The 17844-nt window shown below is 43.4% G+C and overlaps 1 protein-coding gene across 1 annotated transcript in view; it reads right to left on the bottom strand.

Annotated features, from left to right (window-relative positions):
* Positions 1-1212: 1212 nt before the first annotated feature.
* Positions 1213-17844, bottom strand: part of TOMM40 (translocase of outer mitochondrial membrane 40) — a 278102-nt gene continuing 261470 nt past the window's right edge. The window contains exon 10 of the mRNA XM_044080684.1: positions 1213-6699. Within this exon, the coding sequence (XP_043936619.1) occupies positions 6560-6699 (140 nt within the window). The 3' untranslated portion in view covers positions 1213-6559. The remainder of the gene's footprint in view (positions 6700-17844) is intronic.

Below are 17844 nucleotides of genomic sequence, written 5' to 3'. Positions count from 1 at the left end.
ACTCCCATCTGGATCTGGGTCTGGATGAATTTCCGCATCATCCTCTCCACCATGGCTTCGGAGAGGCTGCGGATGGACCGGGAGGATGAAGCCACAAAAACTGATCTGGAGTGGCACCAGGGAGAGGCCATTAAAGGGGATCGGCCCCAAGAAACCTCGGGCTCCAGGGAAAAGCATGGCAAATGGAGCAGAGGGCAGCCCAGGCAGGCAGCTGGATGAAATCTGGTCAGAGGCTTAGCCAAGGAAGTCCGGTCAGGGGACCGCTTCCTGGGCCTAGCCCAGTGCTTGTGCTTCTCCCCGTCCTCAGACCTTGCAGTGGGAGGTTAAGTCCCAAAGGCCAGAGCGGAGGAAGCAGGAGCAGAGGTGGAAGTTGAAGCAGGGACTGCCAAGGAAGGTGGAGGAAGGAGGCCCAGAGAATCAACTTGCTCCTCCTGTCGATCAATGAGTGGGATTTTAATCCCGTGCGGATCGAACAGGGGATGTCCAAGTGGGGAAACCCTAGGCAAACCATGTGCAGTGTGTGGCCATCAGAAGGGGGAAGCTTCTGCCCACACCCTGTGCATTTCCAGAACGCTGGCTTGGGGGTCTCAGCCATGGTGACTGAAATCACACACGCACACTATCAAGTTGAAAAGGAAAGAAGGGGAAAGAGAGGGCTGAGCCAGAGTGCAAAGGTAGGGGATACACTACAGGAACAAGAATTTAAAAGAAGATACAGAAAAAGGAGAACAGATAAGACAAACATTTTGCTAAATTACTCACCAGGAACCAGGAGCAACGGACCACAATGCTATCTAGATGTAAACGAGGTCTAAGGTGAGGAGGAAGACAGGGGTATTATGGGTAGGGAAGGAGCTTGGAGTTCGGGATCTGATGCTAGAAAATGTGGCAGAGTCAGATCTGTACCTGATCAGAGTCCCACTGGTTGAAGAGCAGATGAAAACAACAACGTCAGATTGGTTTATAAATGTTGTATAAACACAAATCATCAAACAGTTAAGCAAACAACAAATGATGAATCAACGTGAAAGTGGACTGAACAGTGTGAAGCCTGCAGATGACTAACACACGCAAGAAAAACAACTGCAGTAATGTGCTTGATATACACACATGGGGTACACACTGTACACACTTTTTTTGTGTGCTCTTCAAAATTAGGATCCATCCTACTGCAGACAATCCAAAAGGTACTGAATAAAATAACCGTAAGGATTAAGTTTCCAAAATGTATCACAATTTTATTAATACAAAAAAACACAAGCATTTTCTATTATTTATTTTACACCTGTGTATTATACAGAAAGTGAGAAATAAACATATTTTTCATATTTACATAGTTGTTCAGTACCCATCATTGCAACAATTTACATCTAAAAATACCTTTAGCTTTAACCATAATTTTAATAAAATTTAGGAAATTATGTAAAGAATAAAACAACTCTGTTTATAATATAACTTAATAAAAAAACACTAAAGTTTTTAAGCTGGATATTTATCAGCTGGTACGTCAAATATCTTGAAGGACAGAAACATTAGACATCATTTTTGTATAGCAGAATGCTACCTGAGAAGTAATCAGACTAAAAACCAGCAAGACAAACTTTAACCATGTGGCCATGCAAAAAAGCCATTACAGATAAGAACCCATTACTCAAGACTTGTTTCTTATTTAACAAATGGTACACCAGATCAACAACGTGAGGAATCTGGTATACAACAGTATAGTCAAGTTGTTAAGTAGTAACACTTTTTCCCAAAAGGAGGAATTGAAAAACACATGCTGGAGGACTGCAGTGAATCATCAGCATTTTTTTTCTACCAGCTATTTCCCTCTGTACATCAAGACCTCCAATAAAAAGCAGCAAAACATCGCAGTACAACTTGGTGATGAGTTATGGCAGAAATGGGTCTTTTGCATCAACTCAGTTAAGGACTAGATAAACTCATTTCATTAAATTAAATTGTCAGCTTCAAACACACATACTTTTTCTATCCTGCAACAGTAGCATAGAGGGATAAAACCTTAACTACAGTCTAAGTGACCAGAGTTCAAGTGGAGGTTTAGATGCTTGACAGTACAGAAATGAAAGATGGGAGTGCCCTAGAGGACTGCATACCCAGGGACACAGTTGTGTGAGTTGCTTTCCCTGGTAGACAAACCAGGTTTAAAAAAAAGTGGGCAATTAGTCCTGCTGATGTCACTCCACGGCAGAAGAGAGCGTGTTGTGGGGGGGGGGGGGGGGGGGGGGGGTTGCAATAATGCTCCACTTACGGCCTGTCACTGGGCAATCACTAAGGAAGAAAAAAAATCTCAAACCACCCCTGATGGCCCCTCTTAGCTGACCTTTGCATCTTCTGTTGAGAGATATGGGCTGACTGACCAACAGGGTATGGTGACTGGCAGGCATGAGGGGTGGGGCAAAAAAAGTACATATGATCTTTTCTAAACTCCATCCAAGGAAAACATTAAGTGTACTACCCTTAATAACATCAGATATCTTTAAAGCATAATTCCAGAAACAACTCTACTTCCTAGCATAAACAAAGAATGACCAGATACACATACTTTTAACTGCATTGTTTCTTGGGGGGGAAACAACAAGTCCTCTTGACATAATTATTTTTGTTCAGAAGTCAAATAATTTTCTGCAAGAAGCAGGATCTCCTAGATGCACATTCAAAACAAATGTACAAATGGGCTACAGTATAGCTTCATCTTACAGAAGAGGTACTCATTTTGACTCTGAGCACACAGCAGCAAAATAAAATATTCTCCAGTCCAACTGCAAGAACTGATAAAGACACTCCAAATGAAGTTAAACGTTTTTTTGGGAATGAGCTTTGTCAATTTTCATTACTAAAATGTAAAGGTTTTGAACACATGTAAAGGCCATGAACCTTTTAAACATACACAGCATATCACTGTGAGGATGTTCTGCCATCTGCTGGTTGAGACACACAGCAGCAACTTATCAATACTGCAATTTTAAAAGGAGAAAAGGAAACCATGAAAGCACACGACAATCAAAGGAAGGGCATAAAAATCAGGACATCACCAGAAGGTGCATGGATAACGGCACAGGGAATGACATGTACAACAAAAGAAAAATGCAATGTCTAAGAGCTACACAACACTGAAATCAGTCAGAGCACAGTATGAAGTCATAACAAAATAAAGCCTGTTCAAAGATGTCACACAAAAGGGTGGGAAGCAGATAAAAGAAGCAAATTCAATCTTACTACATCAACCAAACCAACATACAAGATGGAGACAAATTTCAGATAGCTACCAAATATGAAACATTTTACAATGCTCAGGCTGTAGTACTTAAGGTGTAATCAACAAACACAGCTCGCAGAGATATTACGGAATTTTAGCCATTGCCTAATTTTACACATCACTGATTTCAAGAACAAACTAAGCTTAGCAATTCTTTTCAGATAAGCCACTTACCAAATATGAACAGTTATGTGGAGGGTCATGTTGCCAATACAAAAAGAACAAACAGGAAGTCTTTCCAAATGTTTCACCTCCACTGCCTCAGTCTCTTCATATCGGCTACAGTGAACTGCAGTACCTCATACTCAGTAAGAGCCAGAAAAATGGGAAGTTAACAAAATTACAATGCCAACACAACCCATTATACTCTGGGACAGACACTACACTCTTGAAGGGCATCAAATGGGTTAGAGGATGGAATATGCTGTTACTTGGGCTTGGACCCTATACAAGGGGACATGAGCTGTACGGGGCAATTATGGGCTAGTAATATGCATTTGGGTGGTTAAAAAGGCACTGTAAAATCAAAACTAAAGATTAACTGCTTTTTCAAATAAGAAGGGAAGGAAGGGCCAACAACTACCAAATGCAGAAAGGGATAACTACAGGCTCAGAAACGAGCACGATTAGTAATTAAGAAAAAAAGTATGAGAACTATTCAGTGGGAATCAATTTTCCAGCAGTGCAGTGTCCATATTATCTGCAAGAAAGAAGGGGAAAAAAGAGCAAATTACATGAAGACCAAACTTACACACACACAAGATTTGCAAAGCAGGAAAGCTAAGAGCCTTCACCTATTCCTAATGGTAGCGGAGGTAAGAGAATCTGCACAACAGCGATCAAGTGTTTTTTCCCCTTCATCCCTAGAGGGGTGATTGGACAAAGGAAAAACTCACAGATTAGGGATAGAAAAGAGCAGTTTCTTGTCCTTCAAGATAAAAGCACAAAAAGGTGACTTGAAATGAATATGGTGCCAATGTACAAATGCATTAAGAAGAGAGTGAAGGAGAAGAAAAAATCCTGTACCAGGGAAAAAAAAGCGGAGGAAGAAAGTTAACAAGTCTGACTAAAGAGGAAGAGCGATACTTGCACTACAAACTGGAAGAACTAAGGAAAGATGAAAAATATGCTTATATGGGTGGATGGAAGGTGAAAAATATGATAGCATGGGAAAGAAAAAGGTCTGTGAAGACTGGGGAAAAAAAACAAAATAAAATTATCTAGCAGAATAAGAAAAGTACTGCAGGAAGATATGGTGGGGATGGTGCTAAGTGGGCTAGGGAATACAATTAACACATTCTCGAGAATGTAGGCAGAGTAATCACAACAATTTACACAAAGTAGAGACTGAAGTTCCAAAATGCTGCATTCCAGGCAAAATTCTAGAACTAGCTCTTCACATCTGTATTTACATAGGACAGGTACGGCAAAGCTTTATCATCAGAGGGAAGAGCTGTTTATGGATGGTGACAGAGGGGAAACAACAACTATAGAACAGAGAAGGAACAGAACACTATAAGAAGTTAAGACCAGTCGGGATGAGCCGTCTCCCAGAAGTTAAGAGCTGGCAGGTGTGCTCAATAAACTAATAGCAACACATGACAGCCTTTCAGTATGTGAAACAGCCGCAAGACTGGGGTAAGGGGTAAGGATGTGTCGAAGGAGTAGAGGGACTCAAGTTAATTACAGGCCTGCTAACCTAACTTCCATTCCAAGAACGTTACAGTAAAGCTTCTGCATGGCAGATTGAAGAGATTTTGAAAACTAATTATCTTGAGAAACAGAGCTATAAAAAAAGCAGAGGCCTTGCAGTCCAACTAATGCAGATTTGGTTCTGTGAATAAGTCAGTGTGATGGACAAGAGGGACCCTACAGTTGCGGTACTTCTAATGTCAGCAATGCCTCTGAGACCTTACCACACAACAGTTTTTTTTTCTTAGAAAAATTAAGAAATATGAAGTCCAAAAACATGCCATCAAGTGGCTGTCTGGCTGAAACCAATGTGTGGGTCTATGCAACATAGCTCAGTGCAGAAACTAGTCTTGTTTAATAGACGAAGGTGTGAGTCTAAGATACATCTGTTAGTTATCACTGTAGTGATGAACAGCAAGATCAGATTACATGCAGACATAAGATGACTGAGATACACACAAACCTGCAGCAGTTTGCACTCTGTGCACAGATGGGATTTACTGTGGACTGTGGGAATCCTGAGTAAATCATGCCTGTCATCATTTCAACACTGACATGAGTTAGACAGCATTAGTAGTAGTAGCAGACAAAAAAGATGGGATGCATGTCACAGGAAGTAGACTCCACATATGTTGAGGTCATCATTCCTCTTCAAGAGAGCACTAAAAACTCTACATCTGGGGAACCATGTACAATTCTTCATAAAGGAAGGCAAATCAGTAAATGTGCAGTCACCGAACAGCAACAGGAATGAAAGTGTCTGGGTATGAAGAGAGACTAACCGCATGCACTGCATTGGTTATGACAAGCGGCAGACTGACATGAAGAGGAATGAGAAAGACAGGAAATCTGGCAGATAGCAGGAAAATGGACAGATCACGCTAAACCTGAAGAAATACTTCATAGAGAGGGTGATAGAACCTCAAAATATATGGCTCAAACCAGTGGTACAGCAAATGTCACAAGGACTATTCATAGCTGCTTGAGAAAGAAAAAGCAAAGGATGCAACAAAGGGACAGATAAAGCATTAGTACTGACCCAAAATCAGCATTTGAATAGATCTCATGAAGTACGGGTCTTCCTGAATCAGCAACTTCATACATAGTATGAAGGAGTAGGCTAAACAGGAATGGAACAGACAGTACAGAATAACCACTGTAACAAAGCTCCACAAAAAGCTGTGGTGCAATGACGGTCAGTGGACAGGAAATTAAAATTGAGAGACAGATGCTAAGAATGGAAAAGAAATAAAGGAGCTGTTCCAAGGATATTCAAGTTTATCAGCTCAGTCAGCAGCACACAGCCTTACTACACAACCACTGACATGTGACATCAGTTTGGCTCAATAACCATACCAGCAAATGGAAACCTACCTGGGAATGCCAAGGTTGTCAGTTTAAAGGGACATGATAGCAGAGAACCAAAGCACAGAAAGAAAATCCAGACAATCAATCCAAACTGACTCGAGGCATTAGTTACTGTCAAAAGTGATCTGCCACCCTGACAGCATTTCAAACTGTTCCAACAAATTCCATAAAAAAAAAAATCACAAGAAACCGTCCAAAAAATCAGATTTTTCTGAAAGTTCAGCCAACAGTAAGGCCAAATCCACAGGAGAATTTGTTTTTCCTGTGGTTAATGAAAGCACCCATGGCTAAAGTCAGAGGCATCGGGACAAGTTTTTTTTCAAGTGTGGCACCAACAATCCAGTTACTATCCACAGAACCTGTAGAGAAAATTAAAAAAAATATATATAATTAACTGAAGTAGGAGAGAATCACTTACATGACTAAGATTTTCATACTTATGGGTTACAGCTAATACTATTTAGCCTGCCTAATCTCACACGTGACCAATAAGTTCATAGGCTGTTGCTAGGCATGCAGTCCAGGGAACCACTGAGAACCCTAGCCAAAATTCCCAGTTGCCACTAAGTACTGTTTAAGTGACTTGCTCAAAGTCACACAGCAGGCAATTGAGGGCTAAAGGAATCAAACCATGCACCACAGGAGCAGCAGTTCACAGCCTTAACCCTCTGCACTAACTGCCAGACAAAAAAGGATCCAAACCTTGCCACAGGAAATATCAGCATTAACTGACAATTTTATCAGAAGAAACACTCAGGAAATATGTCTGTAATAAAAAGCTATCAACAACAATTCAGTTAAACTGATTAAAGCCACCTAAAAACAGTAATCGCTGCAACTACAAACAGCAGGCTATATATGGATAAAATTTTCAGCTGGAATGTACCACACACACACACACACACACACACACACACACACACACACACACACACACACACACACACACACACACACACACACACACACACTCATCCCAATGGCATAGAAAATGAATCACAAATAATAAATTGTGATGGCAGCCATTACATAAAGGAAACTAAGGGAGTGATGTGTTACAAAGATTTCAGACACATTCATGTGCCTCAATGTGTGCTAAGATCCACAAAGTTTTTAAGAAAAACTGCAGTAGGGACTATTTCAGGTTGTAAGACACTGTCCCAAGTTTAAAGAAATTGTGGCTGTATCACACATTCCAGTAAGCAGCACTAACTCGAATGATTCCATGCACAAAGCAGATTTGCATTTGCGAAAGGCTTACAGCATTTGCCATGAAATGTTGAAAGCAAATAGTCTGCTGAAGGAAATTTAATCAACTAGTTTTATAAACTACTTAAATATCAATTAATTTGAACTTTGCTTCAGATCGTGAAAATGAAGTTAAACAGTCCTGACATTTCAGATAAATTAAATTTTACCCTATTCCCTTGTTCAAGAAAGTGCCCATGCATTTCACTAAAGAAAAGTAAAAAAAAAAAAAAAAATTAGACAGGTACAGTTGAACAGTCAGCAACCAAGTACACAAAAGTATTGAAAAGAATTTTCAAAAGTTATTCTTTTATACAAATGAACTGTATCAAACCACTAAGAATATATTTTAAATCATGCTGTAAGCATTTCAGAAAAGGAAGCAAGCACAAATAAACCAAAATTTTCTTACAGGCAACAGACACATTAAATTAAAAAGATAATACATCTCTACAACTTAAAAGTTTGACCTAAATGAACACAACTCTTGCAGCAAATGCAAACTTACCTTTATAAAATGGAGCCAAAGTGACTCACCTGATTGTTTTAAACATGTCAAGCTCCCCAAATACGACTATAAAAACAAATACAAATCAAATACTCCACAAGGAAAAAAAGATTCTGTCCAACATCCACCCATTTTTTTAATCTCCTGTCCTGGTGAGGATCACACTGCCCATATTGTGGGATCTCCAGGTTAATTGGGAGATATAGTTACATGAACATGTCCACAGTCTGCTCTTGAGCCTCCTCTCATTGGGCTCTGCCTGGTACTGGGCACAGTTCAGTCCTCCACAAAAACATAATGGGGAAAAAAATGCCAAGGACATGCACCTTGACCGCAGAATAATTGAGATACATGCTTTACAGCTGTGTGCAGTAAGTTAGAATCACATACAAGATGAATGGGGGGACCTCTTCCACAGAGTAGAATACTTCTGACAAGTGGAAGGCTTCCAGTCAGTCTGAGTAACCTTCAAGACTCCTGTTAGGCTGCCCAATGAGGGCAGTGGATCTAATTGAGAAGCCATGCCATAAGGCCGATCTGGCTGTCATCCTTGTTTTACAGTAGGGTAGCTTCCTATAAGCAGGAATAGTCAGCCTAAAATCAGAACCTTCTCAGCCAACATGGACAATGAATATGAGCCGTTGTAGTCTAAACTGTAACATGGATTACTGAATCAGAGGAAGTAGAAAGAAATGTATAAAAGGAATTTTCATGCCATACTAGTTAGAAAAGCATCCACCACCAACTCTCCCTACCCTGATGAATGAATGGAGAGAATACAGAAAAAATTCCCCTAGGACGACCAAAAAAAAAAAAAAAAAAAAAGTTTCATCTCAGTGCTGCTTTACTTCTGGAAGATCCTACTCAAACTCCTGAATCACAAAGCCCACAGAGGTCTGTAGCTGTGGTTCATGGAATCGGCCAGAATATTCATTTTCCCTAGAAAAGAACAGGTGGTACAGCGATGCCCACTGAAAGATGCAGTTCATGTCAATGCACGAAGGTTGGGGGGAAGAAGCACATGCTACCCTACTTGCTTACATAGCAATGATCAGAAATAAACTCTAGAAGAGGGCTACAGCAGCTTCTCTGGGAGTATTTCAACACATTCTTACCCGCATGAAGTAAACAGCTGTTGAGATAAACACCACTTCTAGGTAACAATCTCTCTGCACAAAGATACAAGTGTGCGCTGTCCTGCTTTGTTGCTGGTTTAGATAGCATTCCACAAACAGATAAGTCAAACCAGATTCGGCTTTTCTACCAGAGCAAAGACTACTGCCATTAGCTCCAGCCAGTTTATGTGGAGACCTCTCTCCTGGGAAGGTCCACTTTCAATGAAACATGGAGAAGGTTTGGGTAGTTCTCCCCATCCCACTAGCAAAGCATACATCAGGAAACGTACTAGGTTCTAGACTGGTGGAACCTGTTCATCACTCAAAAGCCCAGTGCTATGGCTTTATCATCAAAGAAGATCCAAGAGAGAGTGTAGAGACTCTGTAGCTACTGACATTTCACCATTAACTACAACATCTGCACAGCAGGCTTGCAAATGAAATCATGAAGATTATGGCTCTCATCAGGCTCAAAAGGAACAGGAATGTTCAGCCTGGATCCTCTGTTGCATCCTTATTAATGAAGCCAAGGCTATGACCATCTGGGACCTCTCTATAAGCAAAAATAAAAAAAAAAAGGCATTACTAAAAGCGTTTACCTGCCTTGATGAAGTTGGAATGAAACAAGAATTCTCATGGTGTACAGAAGCCCCAAATTTTATAACCACAGGGGGGCAACAAACTATGGAAGCTTAGCAGGAGTCTCCTATCCTAGTCATAAGAAGCCAGTCATCAAGACAAGAGCTCTTGACATGACCACAAGAAGCCATACACCAGGTAGAAAAATCACCCTGCAGGGCATTGGTCACAATAAGCACCATTATAAGCACACAAGGTGTTAAAGAGAAATCAAATGCAGTATTTTATGTTGAAAGTGGTGTCCACCTGAGGTGGATCTAAGAAACTGTCTGTGTGAACCTGAGTAGGTAATGTGTCAAAAAGGTGTTCATCCCTTCCAATGACACCATCTAGATGGCACTCAAGAGAAAGGGTTCAAATCCCCTGGAGTGTTTTCATCTAAAATTTATGCAGTGAATGTGTTTGCTGAGGTCATAGTTACTCATTTCAAAGCCAAGTAAACAACAGGCACAATGCATTTTTAAGGACTACTCTCCTGCACAGTCTAGTTAAATCACTTGCGCTCAGTCAGACACACAGAGCAAGCCGATGAAGACGGATGGATTCAAACAAAGGACAACAAAATGAAACTTGCTGTCAACTTAAAGCTTTCACTTTCTCTGCTAAACTACCAGCCACTATCAAAAATCAAGCAGCCTGGTCCCTGAGAAAAGCTTTCTGGACGAGTTGGACCTAAAAAGGTATCCAATCTATGGTAATAGCTAGCACCTAAACATCCTTTATTATGGCTCTCCACAACACAGCAATTTCATAAACAAAGCTCCCCATGAGCACCCCGATGACTAGCCAGCACTGTGAATGCTGACTCAGAAACCCTCCTCTCCTAGGAGACTTTGTCAGCACAGAAAGGGTAAAACAAATACATTTATTTATTTATGGTCATTCATCAACCGGGTTGGTCCACCTGAGCCAAAGGCCCATTTTCAGTGGAGTCCCGAGGAGAAAAGATCCAATTACAATTAAAGACATGCCAAAAATAAACAAACAAATCCTGCTTGACATGCAGGAAACCTGTTCATGGCATGTAGGAATGCCTGCTTTTTCCTAAATATATTTGCCTTTGCTGACTGGGAAAGTCCAAATGGGCAGAGGCAATTTCCAGAAGAGGCTTGGAGAGAAAAGCTCCATGACAATACATTTATATTAACAGTGAATTTTAGACTGCTCTAAGTTGTACTTCTAAAAAAATAAATACAAAGCAAGTACATACAGTAAAGTATTTACATCAACAATTATAAGTCTATACAGTTCTCATAATTCTAAATTATTGCAGGAAGTAAACAGACTGATAGTGTCAGAGGGAAAACATAAAGACGTTTAGTGTTCTTGCAAACCTTTCTTTATGAAGATATAAGTTCAAGATACATATTGGAGTAAGTTACAAAATTATGAAAGAAATAAGATTTTAATACTGTATAGATTTGTAGAGAGTTCAAGAAGTATAATGAAGTTATAAAATTATGCAGGAGGAGGGGAGATGATAGTGTATAGGAAGATAGTAGTATTATACCATGACCCCCTATTAATATTCCAAAACGTGCACGCTGATTGGCCAGCGTGCATGTTGTAAATCGACTTATACTAATGGAAAAAGGTCTGGTCGCCCGGACTTTTTCCATTAGTATGTCTTTTTTTAAAACACTGTCTCGGTATGTTAAAAGAGTTTAACATAGCGACACAGGTTTAAAAAAAGCAACGGAGATCTCCGTTGCTTTTTTAAAGCTGTCTCGCTATGTTAAACTCCTTTAACATAGCGGGACAGTGCGTAAAAAGCAACGGAGATCTTGCTTTCTCAGTTGCTTTTTTTTTTAAACCTGTCTCGCTATGTTAAATGGGTTTAACATAGCGAGACAGCTTTAAAATAAGTAACGGAGATCTCCCCATCCACCGCTGTGCACCTTTCATGCATCCCCTATATACTTAAATTACAAACTGAATAGGCAGCCTAAATAGAACTAATCCTATAACATGCTGTCGCAGTCATGTACTGTTACTACTGTCTTCCTATACACTACCATCTCCCCTCCTCCTGCATAATTTTATAATTTACTTCATTATACTTCTTGAACTCTTTACAATTTACAAGTTTCAGACTGTCCAGGTCTGGGTGAGAAATGAGATGTGGGATCAGATCCAAGATTCATGGTGGAACTACTAGGTGAGACCAAAGAGAGGGGACCAGACTTGGCGAGGCCAGAACGGGGCAATGAGGATTACTGTGTTCCCAAACCTGCGAGCTTTCTGAAGAAACTTCTGAATGAGAGGTAACGGGGGGGGGGGGGGTAAGCATAAAGAAGACTGGGAGGCCAAGCATGAACCAGTGCATCTCTGAGGACTTCCCCCTGCGGGAGGTTCAGAGAGAAGAACTCTCTGCATTTTGCGTTGGAAGGAGATGAAGAGATTGCAGCAAGGACGACCCCACTGAACGAAGATCGGTTCCGCTACTGAAAGATTCAGAGACCACTCGTAAGGCATCAGAGCATTCCTGCTGAGCCTGTCTGCCACAATGTTGGACCATCCTGGAATGTGCACTGCCACCAGAAAGTGGTGGTGAAAATCACCCATTCCCACACTCCCATGGCTTCTTGACAAAGGGGGTAGGATCTGGTTCCACTCTGCTTGTTGAACAGCAATAGTCCCAAGAGGAAGATGGGCAAGAAGGGCCTGCAACACTAGAATACCCACCCTCATCTCCAGGACACTGATATGCAAACTGGTCTCAGAAGGGGACCACATTGGCTTGGACTGTCCTACCCAAGCAATGCCCTAGCCACCCTTGCTGGGAGACATCCGTGGTCACTGTGGCTGTGGGAAAGGGGAGAAGAAAGGGATGTCCCTGGACAAGTTCCAGGGAGAGAGCCCACCAGAGAAGTGACTCCCTGCAAGCCCGGGAAATGCATATCAGATGGGACAAAGGTAGATCCAGAAGAGACCACTGAACCACTAGCGTCCACTGGAGGACTCTCATGTGAAAATGTGCGAATGGTAAAAGATTGATAGTGGCTGCCATGGAGCCCAGGGCCCGCAGAACGGTTTCTGATGAGGGGAGGTAAGATTGAAGAATGTAAGACACGTGAAGTTTCTCTTTCTGGGGTGAGAGAGACTTTCATTTGTATGCTGTCTAGCCGAGCTCCAATGAAGTCTAAGCTCTGAACTGGAGTCTATGATGATTTGCTGAGGTTGAATGTAATGCCCAGTCTATTTGCTAGGAGGAGGAAGTAATCCGTGGCATGGGCATAGTAGACGCTTGGTAGGGGCAGCAAGTAGCCAATCGTCCTGGTAGGGAAAGACCTGGATTCCATGAAGCCTCAGGAGGGCCACTACCACTGCCATGATTTTGGTGAACACCCTGGGGGCTGTGGTGAGACCAAAGGGAAGGGCCCTGAATTGATAACTGGCCCCCTAGCTGGAAGAGAAGAAGCCTGCGGGAGCACCTGTTCATTTTGATAGGATAGTACACTTCTTGGAGGTCGATCAAGTACATCCAATCCTCTGCTTGTAGGTAGGACAGAATGGAGTGAAGTGTGACCATCCGGAATTTCTCCTTGGCTACTGACAGGTTCAGAGTGGAAAGACCCAGAATGTGTCTTGGGTCCCCCATTTTCTTTGGCACTAAAGAACCTGGAATAGGTGCCCGATCCAGACTTGTCTGGGGGAATGTGTTGGATGACTTGTTTTCTTAGTAGCTTTTCTGTCTCTAGTGCTGCTTCCTCCCTTTGTGTGGGTGGAATGTCTGGAAGGAGTTTTGGTGGGGGAAGTGGCTTTACAAATGGGATGGAGTAACCACTGAATATGATTTGTTACACCCAACGGTCTGTTGTAACGGATTCCCACTCAGTTGGATGTAAAGAAAGACAGCCCCCGACTGCCTCCAGAGATGAGCAGTCAGGCAACCCCTCAGGGGTGCTGCGCGGGTCTGTCAGAGAATGACTCTCGAGACCCAAATTTATTCGGACCCCCTCTTCCTCTGGGCCAGCGTCTATCGTAACCTGCCTCTGCCTCTGGGGGAAGAAGAGTCCTGAGTGTCCCGGGAGAACTACGATTTCCGGAACCACATATTCTTCACCCCTCGCTGATACCCTTTGGGGGGGGGGGGGTGGAGGAGCGGATCCCGACGGCAGACAGTGTCTTCCTGTCCTTCTCACTCTGGACTAAAGTCTCTCACACAAACTTCCCAAACAGGGAAGAACCATCATATGGGGTATTAGCAACAGACACCTTGAAGGGTTCCGAAAATTGACAAAGCTAGAGCCAGGCGTAGCACCTCATAGCTCCTTCCGTGGCATGGCAAAGGAGGCACATGGATGAGTTCGCAACCACTTAGTGGCCATGTGGGCAGAGAACATCTTCTTGCTTTCTGCCAACATTCACTCTAGGGGCAAATCAGCGACTTCCTTGACTAAGTCATGCTGTAGCTGGATGATGTCCGCCATACAATTCAGCGCCCTTATGGTGAAGGCTGCTGAAGCATAGACTCGCTTCCCCAGATGATCCATCGTCCTCGACTCCAGTCAGGAGGGTGGACAGTAGAGCTCTCTCTCACAAGCTCTTTCTTGGTGGCAGCTGCCACTACCATAGCATCTACAGGGGACCCATTACTCCAGCTGGTCCTGTTTGGTGGGGGTGGGGGGGGGCTAAGAATTTTGTCTGGCCTTTTTGGAATAGGCTCCATGGTGTCTGGCTCCTTCCATGTTCTAGAGATGATTAGGTCCACCAATGGCTCCGTGGGGGGGGGGGTTCCTAGGAGGTAGATGGGCTCATGCCGAGTGCCTCTAGGAACACTGACTCGTTCAGGGTTGGTTTTTGGGCAGACCACCCATCCTTTGGCATAGAAGTTCCATGAGGTCTCCAAAGGAGACATCCTTAGGTGGTGACCTGGGGGAACCTTCCCCTTCCTCCAAGTCAGTATCATCAGTGAGAGACTCCGGAGAGGAGTCCAAGTGCCTCCTTTTACACATTAGTTTGCAAGGAACCACCTCAGTGGGGCTATCTGGGGGAGACTCGCAACTTCTAGCTGCCCCCTGAGGCAAAGCAAGCACGGGCTGTCTCCGAGATGACAGGAAGGTGGGAGCCGTACCCAGAACAGAGGGAGTCAGGGTGGATTCCGAAGAGGAAATGGTCAGGGGTCTCAATCCACTTGAGAGAACCCTCTTCACCACGTCAAATACTGAATGAGAGCAAACCTCCTGGGAAACAAGTAAGGAAGCCGCTCCCCTTGATCTGACGGGGGAGTCAGAGCAGAGGCTGCAGGAGCAGAGACAGCTCTCAGATCCAAAGACTCCAAAACAGAGGGTCAGATCAGAGAAGGAGCTATGGGGGTAAAGAAGGGCTGTGAGCTCCCAGCTCCAGAGGGGGGGGGGGGGGCTGGCAAGACTCCTACCTGGATCTAGGTGCGGATGAACTTCCACATCATCCTGTCCATCTCTGACTCACTCAAGCTGCAGGTGGAACATGACTAAGCCACAGACACCATCCAGGAGTGCCGGTGAGGGGAGGCTCAGGATGGTGGCCTTGATACCTCTAGCTCTGGGAAAACCTGGGTGAATGGAGCAGAGGGGAACTGGGTCTAGGAGGGGTCCTAGATTTAGGAGGAGGCCCCAACGGAGCCGAGCAGTCTGGGGACGACTTCCTAGGTCTGTCCTTATGACGTTTATCCCCATCCGCAGGCCTCAAAATGGGAGGTTGAGTCCCAGAGGCCTATGAAGGGGCAGACATAGTGGCAGGAGTTTTAGCAATAGTAGCGGGGACAGCAGTCCCCAAAGCAGGCAGAAGTCCCTTCATCATAAGTTTCACTCATTTCCTTGAGAGCTCTAGGGTTGAAGCCCGCGCAAATACAGCAGACTGTATCCAGGCATGCTACTCCTAAAACACACTACACAAGCGAGTGTGGGCCATCCACTGGACAGACCTTATGGCCACACTACGTGCATTTCCTGAAACCAGCCTTGGGGTTCTCAGCCATGTTTAGGTGGAAGCTACACACAGAGACAGAGACAGAGCGCGACACACACAGACACACACAGATACCACATGGGTAGAGGAAGGCCAAGGAAGGGAAACACAGACTGATAAAAAAAAAAAGTGTTGAGTTTAACAACCGACGATCCAGGAGAGGTAGTAGACGTTGAAAAAGGGAGATAGGGAATCTTTCTCTAACACGAAATAGAAAAAAAATATTACTTGCCCATAAAAGAAGCCTGGAGCTCGGCGACCTTGATGCTTAGGTTTTCAGCGGCAAACTAGATCTGAAGGAAGGAAGGAGACAGAGGGGCATTATGGGCAAGAGGAGGAGCTTGGAGCTCGGATCAGATGCTGGTGATGCAGCAGTCTCTGATCCGATCTGGATCCAAATACCCACAGGTTGAAGACCAATGAAGTAAACTACTTCAGATCTTGCTTTTTTCCGATTGTACATAAGCCTCATGTCTGTGCGAAGCTACTCTTCTCGCAGCAGCAGTTAGTCGTGCCTTGTATATACACAGTCACCAAAAGTTGCAATTTCCATATAAAAACTATCTCTGAACTTTACCTCAGTCCCGCACTACTCATGAGGCAGCTAGTTTGCACTGTGAGCAACATAAATGCATTTAGTTAGGACTAAATATGTCTACATTACATTATTACAGCACCCAGGACTGCTCAAAGTACATCTGGTTTAGTCGCTGGGCAGCTTTGCTGGATAGGCTCTGTAGATTACTCCAAAATAAGCACCCATTCCTTGCTTGGTTACACAGAGACCCTCTACTCCTATCCCTTGCAAAGTGCACATTACGACCTGCAACCATGGAGAGACACTTCCCTGCTATCTCTGCATCTAGCTTGCTGGACATGGGTATACTGAGGCAATGAAGCAACTGCCTTATGTACACTGACAACCACTTAATTCTTGGACAGACAAATACATTATGTGAGAGATGTAGTTACACACAGACACTGGAGGCCAGACTCACCAATACAGACACAAAAAGCAACAAACAGATGGCCAGTGACACACACACACACACCTCCCCCACATAGGACATGATACAAAGACCCACATATGTGTAAATTATCCAAACCTCAAAGGCCTCACAGGCACAGTCCTCAGAAACTCTACATGCACACAAACAAGACGCCTAATAGCACAAACACAAAGCCACACCTCAGTGTGTTTATCTACCAAGTCCATAAGGAGAAAAACCCACAACTCAATATTCTGGTCATAGGAGACTCCATTGTGACATTCAGTGATGTCCCTCTTACGAGGCTGGATAAGGAGAAGGTTACAGTTAGTTGCCTGTAAGGGGCCAGGATCCGCCAGATCATGCAAGCACTCACGTCACTTACCCCAAGTACCAGTATGACTGTCATAGTTTATGCAGGCATGAATGACCTGAGACATACCTCCTTGGATTATATGAAGAGAGACATGATTGAGCTCTCAGAATGTGTCACAAGCAAGTATGAACCTACCATTGGGCAGCATTCTACCATCTCCATAGATGATGCCTCAATACCAACAGAAAATAGACTTTAAATAATTGGCTTAGCTACTGGTGTCATCTTAAAGGGGTCCAATACTTGTCAGCCTGGGAGGACATGGTTGACAGGCCATGCTGCTTTCTCTGGGATGGTCTTCACATACCAACACTAGAGTTTTGGATACTGGCCAAAACATTATTCATCCCTATAGTGCCTTTTTTAGGCACTGCCAAACAGACAAACCTTTCAACATAGCAAAAGCTTTTCAGGACAAGCTAAAAGGTTTTACTGCTCAATGCTAGGAGTCTCAACAAGAAACTGCACTCCCTAGAAGCACTCCTCACCCTGGATAATTCTAACGTCTATGCAGTTACTGAAACATGGTTCAAAGCCATGGAACTCCTGTTGTGCATGGCTTGGCTATAACGCCTTTCTCATGTTCCGACCTCCCACTGAACATGAGAGAGAAAAAGGCAGAGGTGCACCTACCTACATTAAGAGATAGCACACCTCAAGGCTGGCAAACAATAGGA

Source organism: Protopterus annectens, chromosome 8.part0 (genome assembly GCF_019279795.1).
Source record: "Protopterus annectens isolate FY-2018-M chromosome 8.part0, PAN1.0, whole genome shotgun sequence".
In the NCBI taxonomy this organism is placed as follows: domain Eukaryota; kingdom Metazoa; phylum Chordata; order Ceratodontiformes; family Protopteridae; genus Protopterus; species Protopterus annectens.
Note: the sequence above shows the minus strand (reverse complement) of the source record. Positions and strands in the feature narration are given on the sequence as shown.